This window comes from Halyomorpha halys, unplaced genomic scaffold, assembly GCF_000696795.3.
Source record: "Halyomorpha halys isolate HHAL.00 unplaced genomic scaffold, Hhal_1.1 Scaffold785.1, whole genome shotgun sequence".
Taxonomy (NCBI): Eukaryota; Metazoa; Arthropoda; class Insecta; order Hemiptera; family Pentatomidae; genus Halyomorpha; species Halyomorpha halys.
In genome coordinates this window covers 488619-507892 of record NW_027114505.1, presented here as the reverse complement: position 1 = coordinate 507892, position 19274 = coordinate 488619, and the positions used below count along the sequence as shown (strand labels likewise).

Below are 19274 nucleotides of genomic sequence, written 5' to 3'. Positions count from 1 at the left end.
AAGACCAAAGAAATCAGTATGTAAGTGAAGGAAATTTGTTATAAAAGTAATTAAAAGGAGCTGTTTGTAGGAATCCTTGAGAATGACCTGAGAGGTCGAAACGTCGGATGTTAAAAAGAAATAAAGTTGAGAGAAAAGAGATCAAAATTGTTTTTAGAAAGAAACTAAACCACTCTCAAACAACTATATTAATAAAAAATAAATCTAAAAAAAAGAAATTTAAAAGAAAAAAAGATTAAGAGGAAACCGGGACAGGGACATTGGTATAAAATAACGATAATTGCACTTCGATTGAAAATGGACATAGGCACATCATATTTTATTATCATATAAAATAACAGAAATATATGATTTTTATTTAATTGTTTATTTAATTGCAATAAATATTTCAACTGTATATACTTAAAATCATGATATTAAATTATCAATTGAAGATGAAATTTTATTTTTGTTCAAAAAAACTATCATTTGGTCTCACAGTGTGAAAAAGCACCCCACAGGGTGGCCCAGCTGAAGCCTAAGTCTGGTTTTATCTAAAATTGCGTTAATTTTGATCAAGATAGCTAGTAGTCAAAAAAGGTTTTAAATATCTGATTTGAAGCAATATGGATATTTCAAATGTTATTTTATACATACATCATAGATTTAACTTTTATGGCCATAATAATATTAAAGCCCTGAATAGAATATTAATTTTACAACAGTATAATTTTCCGGACATAATTAGTTATCAACTTTTGATAATAGCTTTAAAAGTTTTAAAAAATCAGAACTATTAAACATCAAATTCTCAAATAAAAGTTAAACTTTTTTATAAATTAGCCACTCAAAACATACCGGTTCTTAGCTTTGATACTGGGCATACTTATTAAAAAAATGTTAATTATAATTTGAATTGAACGTATTCCAGAGATAGTACCTTAGAATGGGATTACTTTCTCTACATTACAGTATAGTCTCTCAACAAATCAACACAAAGTCGGGTTGTAACAAATTAACCCCAGTCTACACTACAATCTCAAATATAAAACAAAAATAAATATAAAAACTCTTATTTGTCAGACCTGCCACTATAAAAGTAATGCAGCGATATAATTGTAAATGATCTCTTTTATGACAGTTATACTGATAAGGCTAACAGCCAAGCAAAATAAAAAACATACCAAAAGCTTTCCACTAAATCAAAAATATAAAACAATCTATGGTAAAAAACCTCTGTAAATATTAGGATATTTTATGTAAAACAAAGTAAGCATTACATTTTAAAAACCAGAAAATTATGATTTAAATAAATAAATCTAAGAATATGAAAGGATATTGTAAAATAACAGTACAGATAGATTTACTTAAATTGTTTATAAAACATATGCCCTAATGTTTTGATTGCGTTGTAATTACTTACAAAGTCTGTTATAAACTTCAAAGCTTATTTTAGAAAATTTACACAACGGTAATATTTTTCCATTAGTATTCATAAAATAATCTGTATATCTCTTCTATCAATGAACTATGTATTACATTTTAAACTTATAAACAACATTTAAATTTATCAAAGGATATTATGACGGATAAAATATCCAATTAGTTTAACATATGCAATTTAAAAAATGTATAAAGAATTCAGAAAAAAAAGCTTCAAAATTTTGTTAAGAAAAGATGAATATCTTTAAATATCTAATAATTATAATTAAAATGAATCAAACATGAAGTTCTATAAACAATCACATCCCTGCAATCAGAGGGCTAAAGGCTGATTGATGACATCTAATGAATGGCTAGAAACTAATGAATTGAATCAATAAATGTTGATAAAATCCTTTTAACCCAAGCAGTTCAAAATTTAAAAGTAACAGACACTCAAATCTAGAGGATTGGAAACCATCTGATTAAATACTTTAGCTGGCTAGTTAATACTAATTCCCAGTTTTCCTAGGATGATTGATAACTATGACAACAGGAAATATGTAAACTAGTTAATTAACCGTTCAAGGGCTATTTAATCTACAACAGTATTTAAAATTTAAAGGCTAATAGACAAGTGGACATGTCACTTGACAACTACAATTAAGCTGAATTTTTGGCAGTACTTACCATTCCAAGAGAAAATATGAGAAGGCAGAGAATGAGCAGTATAAACACGAGGTAAATTTGTGGCTAAAGGGCTATCCAAATGTTCATCGTTTGAACTACTGTCAGTTTCAACAGATTCTGACAGGTCGAATGTCGGTTCAGTGCCGTTGTGAAGACCGTCTGGGCCATCGGAGCTTGAGAAAGATCGAGCTCTCTGATCATTCGAAACTACACCAGGAATACCTCGAAGTAAACTAAATGCACCACTAGCTCCAACTTCAGATCCACTGCTCGTAGAAAAAGTCCTCTCTCGGTTTCCTTCCTCACCGTTCGCCGTACTTGCTTTAGCACCCATATCACATAAGGGATTGATTTCAAGGGTAACACTAGGTCGAAAAATTCGAAGACACCAAAATATCACTCTGAAAATATAAGAAAATAGCTTCTAGAACTCACACCACTACACCACTGGCCAGGCATTGCGGCCATATTGTGTGTGTGTAGATAACCTCACAGCCTGCCCCTATCAATGCACTTGAAATTAAAACAATGTTCTTATCAGTATGAATTTTTTTTGGTTTTTACCTTTTGTGGAACTGAAAATCTAATTATATATATTAAATAATTAAAATATGTATTTTCAGCAACATTACTATGCAAAACTGTTTTACACTCGAAATATTTTTATAAATAAAAAATATATTATGTAATGCATTCAGCGAACTATAAATTCTTGGTTTTGAATATATTGAAAAAAATATAAATTATAACAATCTATTAAAATATTACATTCACTGTAAAGATCAAAATCATCAGAAATTAAATGTTTCGAATTCAAATTACCAACCACAGAAATATCGAATAGCCATTGCTGCTTTCCGGTTGCCATGACAACCTTTTTGTGAGTTGTGATAAGATTGACTATCATATCAATAAGAATCTATGTGTTTATTTAAGAGTGATTTTGTGATAGTGACATTTTAATACACCCTACTAACTGAATCTCACGTCTATAATAGCATCAGATGAATTAGGTTAACAAGAACTCTCATAAAACATATAATAGAATGATTCCCATCAGAATTTAAATATATTTTTCTGAATCTTTTTTCCAGTAATGCAGCTTAAACATCTCAAAACTGTTCTTCCTGCAAAGGTATGCTTAATGAATTATTATATGATCAACACCCTAAGCTAAGGCACTATAAAACTATATCTTGATGTTTATTAAATTTATCTATATTTCAAAGGATGGGCCAAATAATGTTCTTGCAATGGCTTGGTCACCAAACAATATGAAGTTAGCTGTCTGTACCTATGAAAGGGTTGTCTTACTCTTTGATGAAAATGGAGTTAGAAAAGATAAATTTACCACAAAACCCTCAGATTCACGTGTACGTATATCTAATGTACATTTATCTATTCTGTACGAAAATTAATTTGTGATATCAAATATACACTTTTATATAATATTTTTTTATTTCAGAACTCTAAGATGAGTTATACAGTAAAAGGTCTGGCTTTTTCTCCAGATTCTACTAAAATAGCTGTTGGGCAGACAGATAATATTATTTATATATACAAGGTTGGAGAAGAATGGTGAGTATTTAAACAGATTTAATTTTTTAAATAAAGAAAAATTATTATTGTCACTGATTGTCCTGCTTTTTTTCATTTTAGGGGTGATAAAAAAGTAATTTGCAACAAATTTCCACAGCATTCCCCAATCACCTGTTTAATATGGTTAAACGAAGGTCCAATAGTGTTTGGCCAGGCCGATGGAAAAATTAGAGCAGCTTACATTACTTCAAACAAAACTCAGACTCTTTTCAATGCAAATTCATTTGCTGTATCTTTAGCCGCCAAGTAAGGTTTGAGTAAATTTATCCTCTTAAGACTATCCAATATATTTACAAACACATACAATTTAATGGATTATTCAGGAATCAATTTATTAATAAGTATAGTTGTAATAATGTTAAGGTAAATCAAAGAAGTGCAGACTAAAATTTTAAAAGTTTGACTTTGTTATGTTGATAGAAATTTTAAACTTTGGCACCAAATATGTCATACTCTTTTATACTCTCAGAAATAATTATTTGGTCAAGTTTATAATAGAAAAAAATATTGAAAGTTCCAATGCAGACGAAAGTGTTCACTTACAAAGAAATGGTGTAAGAGTATAAATGACTTTATTCCTATTTTTGTTTAAATTGAACATCTCTTAGGGCAGGACCATGAAAACTGTTCCCCTAAATTTCAGTAATATTTTACATTGGTCGAAAAATCATTGTTATGCATTTTTTTTTTTCCTGTGATTTCAAGGAAGTAAATGGAGGAAATAACATCAAATCAAGTTAGTTAACCCCTTTGTTCATATGTCTTCTTTATCTCTCACGAAAAGTTTAATGAATAAGTGCAGACCTTAGCTTAAATCACAATGATTTCAAAATATTGCCACTATCAATACTAAGTCTATAAATTAACTCTATATAGCATTAACATTTTATATAAAAGAAATTAAATTTTATAAAAATGGAAAACTCTATAATTTATGCTCTATTACTTTAAAAACAGCCAACTCTGTGAAGTGAAAAAATAAAATCCAGAGGACCTGATAGCTGAGCGAGTTGGGGAGAGGGGCTCAGAGTGCTTGGTGAGTTCAATTTCCACCAGGGTCAGTCAATATTTATTTCATGGCAGCCCCTAGAAATGAATCTTGACATTTCCACTCTGGGGCTCAATGGAGAACTTAAGCAAAAAAAAGAATAAAATAAAATCCAACATGTGTCCAACTTTTCCAATGAAAAAAGGCTGTTGAAAAGAGAAGGCACTTGCCTAATTTTCGAGTACAATTAAGATCATTATTATTCTAGTTTTGGGATCAAGGATTTCATATTAAATTATAAACCTAAGCAGTCATCAGAACAAATAAAATTAAGAAATATGGCTCTTATAGAACAGGAATCTCACTGATTTTCAAAAATTTATCATATCTTATTAGAGGATATTTTTTTTCATTGATTAAAGAATTTTAAAAGTCATAGAACTATAATATTCAAAATTGTACATCATTTCCACTTTAGATCTTAAACTATTTTTTAAAACTAAACTTATTTGTTTTCTGATTTTTTTTTATTCCTAAAAATGTAAAATAGACTTTGTGAGTGTCTGAGCCTCTGTTTAAGAACTGGTTTGATTCCCATTGTTCTATTGTGTAACAAACAAAAAATTTTGTTGTTCCATAGCTAGGTTTATCTGTGGTTCTTATTCTAACTGTTGTTTTGGTTTATTATCTCTCTTTGGCTACTGCACAATATTTTATTTTCAGTTCAGCTGGACTGAAGGTGTTACTTATATTGGTATATATTCAGTCACTTTATTGTTCTACTAAATTTTCTATCCGGGAAATATATATTTTTTTTTTCATTATCCATTCACTATCCATAAAGTATAGCTACTGTTAGTTTGATTCATCATTATATTTTTTCAGCTCAAGAGGTACAGGTTTTCTGTCCGGGCATGCTGATGGTAGTATCATTAGATATTACGTAACTGATGACCCTCAAATGGAGCAGCAGGTATTGGTTTTTATTAATGTAATGTTGAAATTCTTTTATAGCTCAATTAATATATTCCCTCTAACAATAAAGCTCGACAATATTATTTTATGTTTATCTGTAATCGGATAAGTAAAATCTTAGTCATCAACCCATTACTTATCTTAAAATAATTAATGTACTGTTGGGGAAAATTTCTGACTATATATGTATACTCCATTTTCTGGAAATGGAAACATTCTGTTCCATGTATGGAATTCTGACCAAAATATATTCGAAAAATTCCAGCTAATGAAAAAATTATGCTAGATAAAGAATTATACTTTCTTCTAATTTATGAACTTTTATAATAAGGTGTTAATAGTTGACTGTAGATAAATGGAGAAGATGGTCGGGGGTGCGGTCTGCAAAGATACACAAATCTTATTTATTTTAAGATATTATTATAATAGATTATTTATATTCCCAGATCTACCAGACAAGATAGTCTCCACTCACTTTAGACAATATTTGAAATGAAAAATATTTTATTATTCTGGGACTAGTTTCGGCGAGGTGGAGGGTAGATACCAGATAAACGGGACCTGGTAGTACAGGATTGGATGGAGAATTTGAATTACAGCTCTTCTAAGATATAGGAGGGGAGCTGAGTACTAATTACTTGGAATAGAAAGGAAGCTAGGAAATACTGGCATCAGAAAGATGGATAGAGCCACGTCAGCTCAGCATAATACTGGGTTATGTGTATATCTCTGGTGATCTTGAAAATAAATCGTACTGCGCAAATCATAAGACGTTTAGCAACAGAGTTCATTAGACATCTCTGCTCTAAGTCTGCAAGCTTCTATATCTTTTTAAAATATTTCTTCCTTTTTTTCCCATCCTCACATTATCTTCTCTCTTGTACCCTCCAGTATCCTCCCTCACTCTCACACAACTTGACTTTGGTTGCTAAGTGTACGGAGGACAGTCTGGTTAACAAGATATGAGATTAAAAAGATTAATGAGCTGCTTCATAAGATTCATCTTCGGTATTCCCAGATGTTTTCATACCCCTCAATATTATTCCGAGCAAAGTCGACTCAATTCTAGTATCTGATGACTTATACCTTCATAGTGCATTTATATTTCAAAGCTTTAGAACCAAAAAACCCTCCTATATTTTTGAGCTCCTCTCTCTAAATTCATCATCCATCCACCTATTAAACACAAGATCCCAACAACCGATTTTTACATCCCTTCCTATAGAACTTAGAAAGTTGCTTAGAAAACAAGTATAGTTAACAATTAGTTATATCACTAAAGAAATGCACTCAGCCAACTTTTATTTTCATTGCTTAGACATTTCATATCTTGCTTTATATAATTTAATAATATGATTTTAGGGTCGTGTGGTTTCTCACAATTGCCCACCATATGCTCTTGCTTGGCCTGGAGGAGGATTTCTGATCGCTGCAGGATGTGACCGTAGGGTTACAGTTTACGATCGAGAGGGAAGGTTGTACCATCAATTCGACTACCCGAATGAGAAGGAGTTCACCGTGGCAACATGCAGCCCTAGTGGACAGGCTGTTATCATTGGCAGCTATGACAGGTTTTAGAAGATTTTATTTTATTAGGAAGATGTACTATATCTGCTAACATCACTTGATATAATAATTAATTATATTATCAGTTGATTTTTGTATTTTATAATCTTTTCAATTTCTTGAGACTGGTTATTATTGTTTAAATTATAAAGTAGGTCAACACAATTTTTTTTAGGAACAAGCAAATGATATTCATTTTTAGCGTCGCCTGAAACCTTCAAATACCATTTTTCAAAGAAATTAAAAACTTAAAATATTTTAACCTTGATTTATTAAGGGGATTTTTTTTTTTTTTTTGTTTGGTGACAATTGTTCATATAAACATTCATAGCTCCTCTGCATTTTATCCAATCCCTATGATAATACAACTATTGGAAAGCTGAATGTGTCCTCTTTTAACCTACGTGAACAAAATTTAGATTTAATGCCCTTATAATGGAAAAATATTAGTTTCAAATGAAGAAAAATTTTTCAAATATTTTATTTCATATCTACAGTTCTAATTTGTTTAATTACATTCAGTTTATGCTCTTTGGGGCGGCATATAGAACCCTAAACCACTCCCAATTTTCGTTTAGATTGGTTGGGTCGTGTTGATATTATTTCTGTTTTTTTTTTATCCTATATTATTATTATATAATGTTATTTACCACTATAAACTAAATAAATATAATACGCAATTGATTCAATCATTGATCCAATGTGTAAATAACTAAATAAATTAATTTATATCAAACTTTCAATTGTATTCAATTAATCAATCTACATCCCTAAATCTAGCAATCGTGAGGCATTTCCGGGTTTACTATTCTATTATGAAAGAGGGGCTTAAAGTTCTTTAAGTATCAATTTTAACTGTAATTAATTATAATTCTAAAATTATTCCACCATAATCTTTAAAAAACAATTTTAAACTAAGAATTGAAAAAAAATATATTAATTTGAAGTTTATTTAAAAATTGTTTTAATAGTTCTAAATTAATTACTTCAAAACTAATTTTGACAAAAACAACTGTTAACTATGTGAATTTTTCAAATTCCATTTCTTAACTGCTTGTTAATTTATTGTTTACTTCTGATGAATTGTTTTTCATTAGTGAAACAAAGCTGCCTAAATATTTATTCTAATTAATGCATTCCAGTTCCCAATTAACCTAATTATATTTTGTATATTTGAACTGTTGGATAAAAACAACCTTTTTCTGTTTTTAATTGTTAACAATTATTTTAACTAAAATAAATATTTTTTTCAATGAGAATGTATGAGAATAATAAATTGAAAATCTTTTAACATAGAAACCTGCATTCAAAGGAAACAATTATTTCATAAACAAATTTTCTACTAATTGTTGTGGATTTAAGAAGGGTTTTATAACAAAAGACAAAGAGTGTGTTGTATTAATAGATGCCGACCAACAACTGCCCTTTATACAAAGGAAAGCCTCCTTTCCAGGATAGAGAAGCAGTGTTGCCATCTACTGTTTGATTTACAATAATATTTACAAATTAAATAATAATACCAATTTTCTATAACACTAACGCACTTCAGTTGGTGCTAAAAAATATTTTTTGACTGATAAACTTCTGTAGTAACTGAGGTTAAACAATTGAAATTGAATAAATTTAATTTTAATACAAGTATTTTTGAAAATTGTAGAGGTTTTTTTTTTCCTTTTCTTAAAATATTTCTATATTTTAATAAAAGGAAGATGGTCCAAGTGAGGTCAAAATTAATCAAACAGTAAATAAAATATTTATTATGAGCCGAAGTTTTGCTCCACCTGGCATAGCTAAAACAGATACAAACAACTAAAATAATGTAAAAAAGTAAGAAATTAAGATGAAATAAAATAAAACTAAACTAAGTTATACCCAAAAATGAGGTAAAATATGTGAAAATGTCTATAAATGAAATTTGAAATCATTTATAGCTATACCTTAGTTTACTTATATTTCATCTTATCTATTCTCTTACTTTGTTATATTATTTTAGTTGTTTGTATCTTTTTTAGCCCGGATGAAGCCCTGCGATGTGGGCCGAAATGTTGGCTCACAATAAATATTTTATTTACTATTTGAGCTATTTTAATAGCTCTTGGAACATCTCTCTGTTATTAACTACAGAAAGTCAATTTCCATGTTTTATACTGTTTTTACTATTCTTATTATTTTTTTCCACCATAGAAACTCTGAAATATGTTTTTATATCCATTCTTGTTTTATATATATTCTTATATCCTTTCTTGTTTTATGTTTTCATTATTTTTATCTAAGTATATATTTTTTGTCACTTTTGTTTTCTATTAATTAAAATAATTTTGGTCAAGAAAGTTACTATTTTCTTCCTTGAAAGATTATTTATTAATTATTATTATTTTGGAAGAGAATTACTTTCTAGTTTATTTTTTCTTATGAGTCAAGTTTTCAATTGATGAATGACCCATGCAGCCCTACAGTGGGAATGTCAAGATTAATTTCACAGGGTTACCGCGGAATAAATATTGACCGATTTAGGTGAAAGTTTAATCCACAACGCATTCTAGGATCCTCGCCCCAATCTGCTCAGCCATAACATTCTCTTATTATTTTTTTTTTTTAATAATTTATTTTGGAAGGATATATACAAATCTGAATTTCAGCTATTTCATTGTTCATATTAACATTTCTACATATTTTTATTTTATACAAGTTTTTGTATTAATAATAATAAAAATGTGAACCTTCAGAACTCATGAAGGGTCATGGGTTCAGTTCTTTGTATGAAAGCACTGTTTTTAGAACAACGGTTATACAAGGAGGGGATTTTATCAAGATCACGCTCAAATGCCAGATTTTTCCCGAATTAACAGTAGCAGTTGAAGTTAGTAGCATAGTGCCTTATCACTCTCATTTTACTCCTAATGCTTTTATAGTACCGAATACATTCTGTACATAAAATGCATTATATATATAAAACATATAGTGAACATTTCTAAATCTGAGTTATTGGAAATATATATTTTGTTAAAATGCAAATATATTTGTCTTAGGCTTCGGACATATGTTTGGAGCCCTAGAAAGTTAAGCTGGGATGAAATCCAGGTGAAAGAAATCACTAACCTATACACAATAACTGCATTATCATGGAAAAGAGATGGCTCTCGAGTGACCTGTGGAGGCCTATGTGGTTCAGTGGAACTTTTTGAATCTGTTGTCAAGTAAGTTGTCATCTGCAATGGTGTATTTATCTCTATTCTTAAAGGTGGATTTTATATTACTTTAAATAAAATAGTAATCTAGAACTCTTAATTTAACCAACAAACATTTTAAATAATATATTACAAAAAAAAAAATATATATATATATATTGTGTTCACTTTTCACCAGTAATGCTTATTACTATATTATTTAAATAGGCGCACAATATGGAAGAAAAAGTTTGAATTGACTTACGTAGGCGCTAGCCAGGTTCTTGTTAAACCCCTTAACAATGACTCCAGAGGTGTTATACTTAGATCAAGGCATGGCTATGAGATAGATGATGTACGTATTCTGGGTAATGATAGATATCTTTTGGCAAGGACACCAGAAACGCTGCTACTGGGTAAACCACTACTACCAACTTTTATTAACAGTCCAAAGAGTAGAACTTAGTTTGTATTAATAATGGAAGAAGATAGTTGACCATATGAAGTAGATTGTAGGAAGATAGTCCGGGTGGCGGTCAATAAAGGTATAAAATAGTAGAAAAACTATTTAATGTTAAGCAATGTTTGGCCATGCAAGATATAAAACTTCTACCTGCATCTAGACTTCTACTGACGGAGCCCCCTAAAGTGGTGTGAAACTTTGGTTAACATTAAATAGTTTTTCTACTAATTTGTGCCTTTGTACCACCCAGACTATCTTCCTACAATTAGTATTTATAATGTTTTTACTTTTAATCAATACATATTTAAATAAAATAGAATAAATAGCGTAAAACTAGGTTGTATAATATTCAATTTAAATTAAACAGAATATTTGTGTTTTTTTATTATATTCATAAAGTTCAAAATTAAAAAGTAGCTATAGCTCTTGATCTTTTGTAAATCAAATAGAGATAAGATGTGACAGCATGGTATCAGTAACAAGTTACTCCTATTCCTTTATACCTTTAGCTGATATGTTTTGTCACATTTATCAATTATGGTCTGCCCAAAATCTTCCAAACATCAGAAAATCTTCTGATTAAATGATTTTTTTTGTGAAGAATGGAAAGAAGTTGAATGAGAGGCAATTTAAAATGTTCCTGGATAAAAACAAGAAACAATATAAGTAAATGCGACAATGGATCTCGTTGCATGGGCCAAGGTCATACGACTGTGAATAATGTACCAAGCTAGGACTAAAACAGAAAAGATAGATAACTGGAGGAGTAAGGAAAAATCAGTGTAACTGGACTGTGCCATCAGTTCTAGTATGGAACTTAAAGTACATGATCCGTTTTTAGGGTACCTATTACTAGTCAGTATCAGTGACAAAGTGTCTTATTGATACATTTCATTACGAGGCCTTAGTAGCCGAGACTGTTGAGGCGTTACCTTAGCAGCCACGATTCTGTCAAAAAAATGTAAAACAACTCCAACTTTGATGAATTATGCTTGGTTGCTTTAAAAACACCCAATTCTGTTTTCTATCGGACTCAGGAGAGAAAATAACACCTAAAATATACAAAGATGTGGTTGACTTTTCTAATGGTGGGCCATTTTAAGGTAAGGCACCATTTTCCTAGTTCTCCACTAGATCTCAGCACTGTTAGATGACAATAACTATTTTTAAAAAATCAGTTTAGCTCTTGTTCTAAAAATGTAATTGTCCTCACTTACCTTATATCTTATTAAGAAAATATAAAATAAACTTCAGAATATTCATTTTACTTTAATGCTCTTCATCACCACTTTCCATAGCTACTACAAAGTTACTTTCAAATGAACTTCTAGTGCTCATTAATGGTTTTTGTGAACTTAAACAAATTGTATGTTTTTCTATTACAAAATGTACCACAATTTTCTAAATTTAAAATTTTCAGATGTTTGAACTGCTATTTGACCAATTTTTAATTGACTGAAAGGCTACTCTATCTTACAAGAGATATAACATTCATTTAAATGGTTTAATTATACCTATTTCTTTTACTGTTAGCAAATCTGAAATTATTAATGCTTTTGCAAAGTGAGGTGGTAAAAAGTCAGATAAAACAAAATGTATATGCTTATGTATATTTGAAATTAAAATTAATTTACTGGTTAAGTATTGATTGAAATAATTTACTTTTTAAACAGGAGATCTTGAGAAGAATTTACTGAGTGAAGTTGGTTGGCAGGATTCAGATAGAAAAGAAAAATTTTACCTCGATAATCCTAATGTTTGTATGATATTCAATGCTGGGGAACTGACTCTTGTTGAATATGGAAGCAATGACATCTTAGTTTCTGTGCGGTATGTTTTTAATGATTTTATATTATTACTTACCAATTGAATGCTTCTCCATTGAGTTAGGGAATCAAATGTCATGTTACTTCATTATTTTATTAAAACAATCTATAAGGCACTAGTTACAATTTCTAATAAATTAACTCCATTCCAGGACTGAATTTATGAATCCACACCTCATCAGTGTCCGTATCAATGAAAGAAAACTACCCAATTCAGATGAGGATAACAAAAAATTAGCATACTTACTAGATCGAAAAACGATATGTGTTGGTAAATAATTATTATAATAGTTCATATATCAATTTTTAAATATTGTTCAAAACACCTTTTGTTTTTTTTTACAGTTGATCTTTTCTTTGGAATACAGCTGCTACAAATCTCTCACGATACAAAAATAGACTGGTTAGAATTGAATGAAACAGGTCACAAACTTTTGTTTCGGGATAAAAAGAGTAGGCTTTATTTGCTAGACACTAAAACTGGGGCTCGCCAAGCAATTCTAAGTTACTGCACTTATGTACAAGTAAATATAATAATACAGTCTAGTTTGATAAGTCAGTATTTATAATTTTTTATTGAAACTTATTTCTTAGGAAGATGGTGGTCGAGAAAAGTACAAAAATAGTAAAAAGAACATTTATTAATAATCAATCATGGCTAAATGAGAACAAGATCAGTAAAATATGATAGAATAAGAATATAAATAGAAAGAGTATACAAAAATTGAATGAAATAAACTAACAGAAAATAAATATAAGTTAATAGAATTCTTTTCTAAGGCCCATTGGAGCATTGAGTTGATGTCATGATGTGAAAAACGGTTTGAGACTAGCCTCTTTTTCTGTGTTGGTAATGTATTTCAAGAAGAGGCTGATGAAATTGGATCTTGTTGAAAAACCATATATATACTGAGCTACATTCTAAAATAAGTCACATGTTCACACTATTTTTCAATTTCAGGTGCTTTTTAAGTATTGCTCGATTAAACTATTTTAAGTCTCCTCTTCCCGCCAGACCATTGCCCCCTGAAGGGTCCCTGGCGGGTCCAGCCAGGGAGGATGGCCTTTTTTTTGTGTTATGATCTTGTGAGATTGTGACCTGTCGTACATTGACCAACCTACTCGCTATAATTGTCGGTTTGAAAAGTCAGATAAGTAAGGCTATCACGGAGGGCGGGAGTGGAGGGTTTCACACATAACTACATACAAGCAACCCTTGCTGCATATGAAGATGTTATTGCCTGCAGTATCAACGCAACTACAGCCCTGGGCCATGTCGAAACTGTATCACATACAGTTATCGCACAAAAACTTCTGAATATCTTTTCATTTCATGTTTCATGAATAGAATACTAGATTATGGTCTTATATCACCTTTGAAACATTTATTTAAAATGAGAAGAGGAAACTTAAGTTAGTTAAATCGAGTAACATTGATTTAATATTGCTAAAAAAAACTAAAAGTTAAAAGGAGCTAAAATTAGAAAAAAAACAACATGGAACCCGTCACTACTGCCCTCCATTGTAGTCTTACTTATTTTACCTTTAAACAGACACTTATAACGAGTAATATTGGTCAGTCTAAGACATGTCACAATCTCATAGCACCACAAGAAAACATAAAACAAAAAATAATAGAAGGCAATCCATCCCGGGCCAACCTGCCGATTTGGCAATGGTCTTTCAAAACATTTATTTAAAACGGGAAGAGGAGTATGAAGTTAGTTAGATTGAGCAACACTGTAAAAAGTGGCTACAATTGGAAAACAACGTGAATATAATAGTATTATTATATAATGAATTATTGGATTTCTAACGTAAAACTAGAGTAATGACTAGTGAAATAATACTTAATAGAAGTAGTAACAAATATGATAAAATAAGGAAAAAGTAGTGAAGTATCAGTAGGGTGCAATAGCAAATAAGGAGGGTAGAGGGGAGTAAGTGGATGGATATTTGAAGGAATGAATTGAGATAATAGAAGAAAAACAACGGAGATCTTCACCTGGATCCAGGTGGATTCAGAATGAGGTAAAAGATGATAGGTAGGAATAGTATAAATTCGGTCAGGATACAGCATTTTGAAATGATTTTTAATGTACAAATGAGAAATGTTATTAAACACATAAGATATTTATAAGGTTAGAATGGGAATAACTGGAGATAAAACAAATGTATAAGATAAATAAATGGTAAAAAGAATACATAAAAAAAAAAAAAAACAAATATTAAAAATTAAATATATTTTAGAGAGTAAAATAATTAAATAAAAATAAAAAAACATGAAAAAAGTAATAATAGAATAATTAAGAAATGATAAAACTAATAGATGAAATGATAAGAGGTGGGAGTAATAGAAATCGGGTTGGAATGCAATGGTTTTTAACGGACAAATAAGAAAAAATATTAAGCGTATAAGATATTAACAAGGTAAATTAATGGTTAGAATGGTAAGTAACTTCAATCTATTTATATTCTATCATATTTTATGTTTTTTTCTTGTTTCCATTTAGCCCTGATGAATCCCAGCAAAGTGGCGCAAAACATTGGTTACTAATAAATTTTTTTTAAAAATATTTTGTACCTTTTTTGACCGCTACTCAGACTATCTTCTTACAACCTATTACATACAGTTAACTGCTAATATTCCAATATGAACCTTATATCAAAAATTTGACATTCTCCCCCACAATTTTTACAGTGGGTTCCCGGGAGCGATGTGGTTGTAGCACAGTCAAGGAACCAGGCTTGTATTTGGTATAATATAGACACCCCTGATCGTGTGACAACTTTCCCACTAAAAGGTGAAATCATCGACATTGTCAGGGAAAACAAGAAAACTGAAGTAAGTTATTCACAATGTTTGTTGAATATAGTATATATGAAATTTACTAATGTAAATATTCGATTAAGGTGGTTCTATGGATCATTTAAAGATCCTTTCAAGTCACTTAAAGAACTCTTGAATCGTCCAGGAGCCGAAATGCAGAAAGCTAATACTTAATATTAAAGTAAAACTTTTTGGAGTGTTGTGTAATAACAAAAAATCCTATGAAAATTGGGGATTGTATTTTTAATAGATCAATAGTAACGCCAAATATCTTTAATCAAACAAACAAGCTTCAATGAAAACATGTGTCTATATAATGGCCACCAAAAAGGTATAAATCTCTTCCCAATATCTTCCTCTTCTTAATTAGTTATGTCCGAATTAAACGCCTTAGAAGAAGAAAAGTAATTAATAATAAAATTAGATTCTTCCATCCACTAGCACATCTTCTTACACCTTTCTTCTTGAGCTGTGGATCCGGCCGTCTCTCTCACTCATCGATACACTGCCACCACTGTTCAATCAACCTGTGGTTGGAACTGGCTGGTTTTTTGAGTTCTCATCCACCCACACCCCTCCATTATTGTTCAATCCACCTGTGTTTAGAGCTGTCTAGTTTTTTGAGTTCTCGCCCAACATTCTTCAGTCAACCTGTGTTTTGGGGTATCGTCTTGTGAACGACCATCACCCACCATAGTTCAACATGTTTCATTGTTATTAGCATGAAGGCAGGCATCTCGGATGAGATATATTAGACTGAAGATGTATTGTCGACATGCACATATCGAAACCCATGGCCACCTACTATGAGTGACTATTCTTTATTATTTCAGCATATGTACCTCAAGTTTTCTTATTTTATTTCAAATCATTAAAATACTTAATCATTTCTTTATTAAAATAAAAAAAGTTTTTAGTTTGTATACTACTATAAATATTTTACTGATTTATAATCCATTTAATTTTGTATAGGATAATTTCTTTTATTTTCATTTGTTTGTATTTTGTTTCATTAAATTTTGTATATCACTTAGAAGGTTATATATTTTATTTCATTTTTCTTCATTTGTTTTTTATGTCAGGTTCTCCATTTTGGATTTCCTTTTCCTTTGTTCTTTACATATTTATAGTTTTCAAATAGTAGGAACATTTAAAAAACCCACTTAATGAAAAGAAAAAATAAACAAATAAATGATTAAGTAATTAAACATAAATTATAAATGAACTGAATAAGGTTAGAAAATTAACAATAACCTTCAAATATACACTAAATGCAACTGTTATGACTTATCAAAATTCCAAAATTATGGAGAGTAATGGGGGTGAACATGCTTTAAGGAGAAGACTTTTAGCAAGGTTATCATATATTTTGGCACTGTAACTTATGGTAAAAATATTTTTTGGCTGTTGTACAGAGTGTGCCTAAATTGTTACATGCAATTCAATGACTAAAACCCTACCATAAAAAAAAAAAAAAAAATGATAAAACAGGCCCAAGGCTAAAATTGGGCTATTTGTATTTGGCAGAGATGGGCAAAGGTTAGCTGTAGGTGAAACTAATAGCTAAATTGCCATGGAGATAACCCTTATTCATAAATTAACCATTGATAAATAAAAATCGTATCCAAGAAAATTTTAGCTATTAGTTATAACTATAGCTTATTTTTGCCCAACTCTGGTATTTGGAAGGCTAGATGCATTGAAAAGTGCCCATAAAAAATTTTACCCAATTACTGTACTTTCCTTATCTAATATTGGTAGTAAAGAAAAATCAAGGTTAATATTAATAAGCCAATTCAATTTTTTTTTTATTGCGAATTAAACAGAAGGATTAAGATTAAAGCAATCTATGAAAAAATTTACTTATATCGAGTTAAATTGTAAAATTAGCTTAAACTAGGAATTGGTGAGGATGATATTTAATAATTTGTCCTAAGATTAAAAGGTCATTAGCAAAACAGTAAGATAGATAACTTTTTGATGATCATACAAGATTGTAGATTTTTTTTTTTAGAATTATTATTTGTTTATTACTATGGAGAACCCTTTGTCCACCTAAGACAGACCAATCCCCATTTAACAAATTTTACAACTTCATTTAATTGCACTACTCATTGCTCAAATTGTATAACTGTAATTTACTTATACTCTGTAGTTCAGATTGTATTATTTTTTTCAATATAGTTAATTTGGAAAAAAAATTAATTACAAGTCTTTATCCCAGTATTTTAATTTGTACTTGAATATAGTGCCTCTTCAAAAACAATGTTCGTAATCACTTTTTCCTCTAAATTGCACTGAATTTTATTTATTAAAAACCACACAATTAGAATCCTATTCACTTTTTGTGTATGTTAAATAAAATATTACACGGTGATCACAAAAAAACCTTTTTATTTAATAGAGCGATTAAAAAGTGTTACAATACAAGCTATTGTTTATGTTTTCCTCTAACAACTTTGATTCCACTGTCTGGATTCTGACTCCACTGACGTCGATTCTGTCTGTATGAAAAAAGATTAGAAAATAGTTTAGATGTAAAGTTTTACTAATTTATTTATTCAAATAATTACATTACATGAACAATTTCTATCATTTTTAAAAAAATTGAAATTGTAGATAATAGCCCAGGAAGGAACTCATCAAACTGGTTATGAGCTGGACGAAGGCCTTGTAGAGTTCGGTACCGCAGTTCATGATTGTGATTTTGGTCGAGCGATCCTATTCCTGGAATCATTTACCAAGGAAAGTCCGGAAACAGAGGCGATGTGGCTTAACCTAGCAGAAATAACTCTTCAAATGAACAATCTACGTGTAGCTCTAAGGTAACATAATCTTGGTATATTTTACCTTGCATTTTATCTTGAACATAAAATGAAACAAACAATTTTTGTTTCATTTTATCTTGAAAATAAAATGAAACAAACAATTTTTGTTAACAAAAATTTAAAACATTTTAAGTTGTTTCCATAAGAATCAAGACCTTGAAATAGATTTGAGAAGATGCATATTTTCTAGAAACTCTTTTAACTCTGAATTAACTACCACATACCCCTGAAGTCCCACAAATAAATTTAAGAGGATTTATCAGCAGAGGACAATAGCAATGACAGAATGATTTTTTTGAAAAATCCTTTTATTCTTAAAACTATATATTTCTTTTCTGGACCAGCGGTCTTGTGTTTCTCTAGTATATTCTTTTCATATCAAAGGCCTGCTTAACTTCCTCTCCTCAGGTTTTCATATTGGCCACACTTCCTTCTTTTTCTTTATACTTGGCTCTTACCATTTTCAAATCATAGTTGAATCACCTGAGCTAATATTTTTCAATATGGTTCTTAAAAAAAAATATTTAGAAAAACATTGCCATACTTTCTACACTTCAAGAAAGTAATAAATGAGATATAGCAGCTAAATATGAAGACGGTTGGGGGTGCAGTCAAAAGGAACAAATAGTTAAACTCCACTTTGCAGGGCTTCATCAGGGCTAAAAGATGTACAAAACAAATAGAAATGTGTTGAAAATGTTGGATAATAAGATACAAAGGAATAAACTAAGGTGGGTTATAAATATATATATATATATTGTAATATGCTCTTTTTGAGTAAATAATATATTTTTGATGTATAAAGGGTTTTGATATGTTTTATTTTATGTATAATTTTAATATTGCTATTTGTTATTTTAAATTATAAAGCAAGCTAACCAGTTTTCTTTGTCTAAAAGAAATACGTTGTATTCCAAACAAAGCCAAGATGGCGGTACGTA

General features: G+C 29.9%; 2 protein-coding genes across 2 annotated transcripts in view; one reads left to right on the top strand and one right to left on the bottom strand.

The window, feature by feature from the left end:
- Positions 1-2641, bottom strand: part of LOC106686160 (E3 ubiquitin-protein ligase znrf2) — a 179885-nt gene extending 177244 nt beyond the window's left edge. Inside the window, exon 1 of the mRNA XM_067051704.1 lies at positions 2092-2641. Coding sequence (XP_066907805.1) covers positions 2092-2425 — 334 coding nt within the window. The 5' untranslated portion in view covers positions 2426-2641. The remainder of the gene's footprint in view (positions 1-2091) is intronic.
- A 307-nt stretch (positions 2642-2948) lies between these two features.
- Positions 2949-19274, top strand: part of Oseg2 (intraflagellar transport protein Oseg2) — a 44804-nt gene continuing 28478 nt past the window's right edge. The window contains exons 1-14 of the mRNA XM_014429322.3: positions 2949-3104; positions 3186-3226; positions 3321-3464; positions 3557-3669; positions 3751-3936; positions 5564-5651; positions 7016-7224; positions 10249-10416; positions 10615-10802; positions 12523-12679; positions 12828-12946; positions 13021-13199; positions 15377-15520; positions 18125-18330. Of these exons, the coding sequence (XP_014284808.1) occupies positions 3188-3226; positions 3321-3464; positions 3557-3669; positions 3751-3936; positions 5564-5651; positions 7016-7224; positions 10249-10416; positions 10615-10802; positions 12523-12679; positions 12828-12946; positions 13021-13199; positions 15377-15520; positions 18125-18330 (1940 nt within the window). The 5' untranslated portion in view covers positions 2949-3104; positions 3186-3187. The remainder of the gene's footprint in view (positions 3105-3185; positions 3227-3320; positions 3465-3556; positions 3670-3750; positions 3937-5563; positions 5652-7015; positions 7225-10248; positions 10417-10614; positions 10803-12522; positions 12680-12827; positions 12947-13020; positions 13200-15376; positions 15521-18124; positions 18331-19274) is intronic.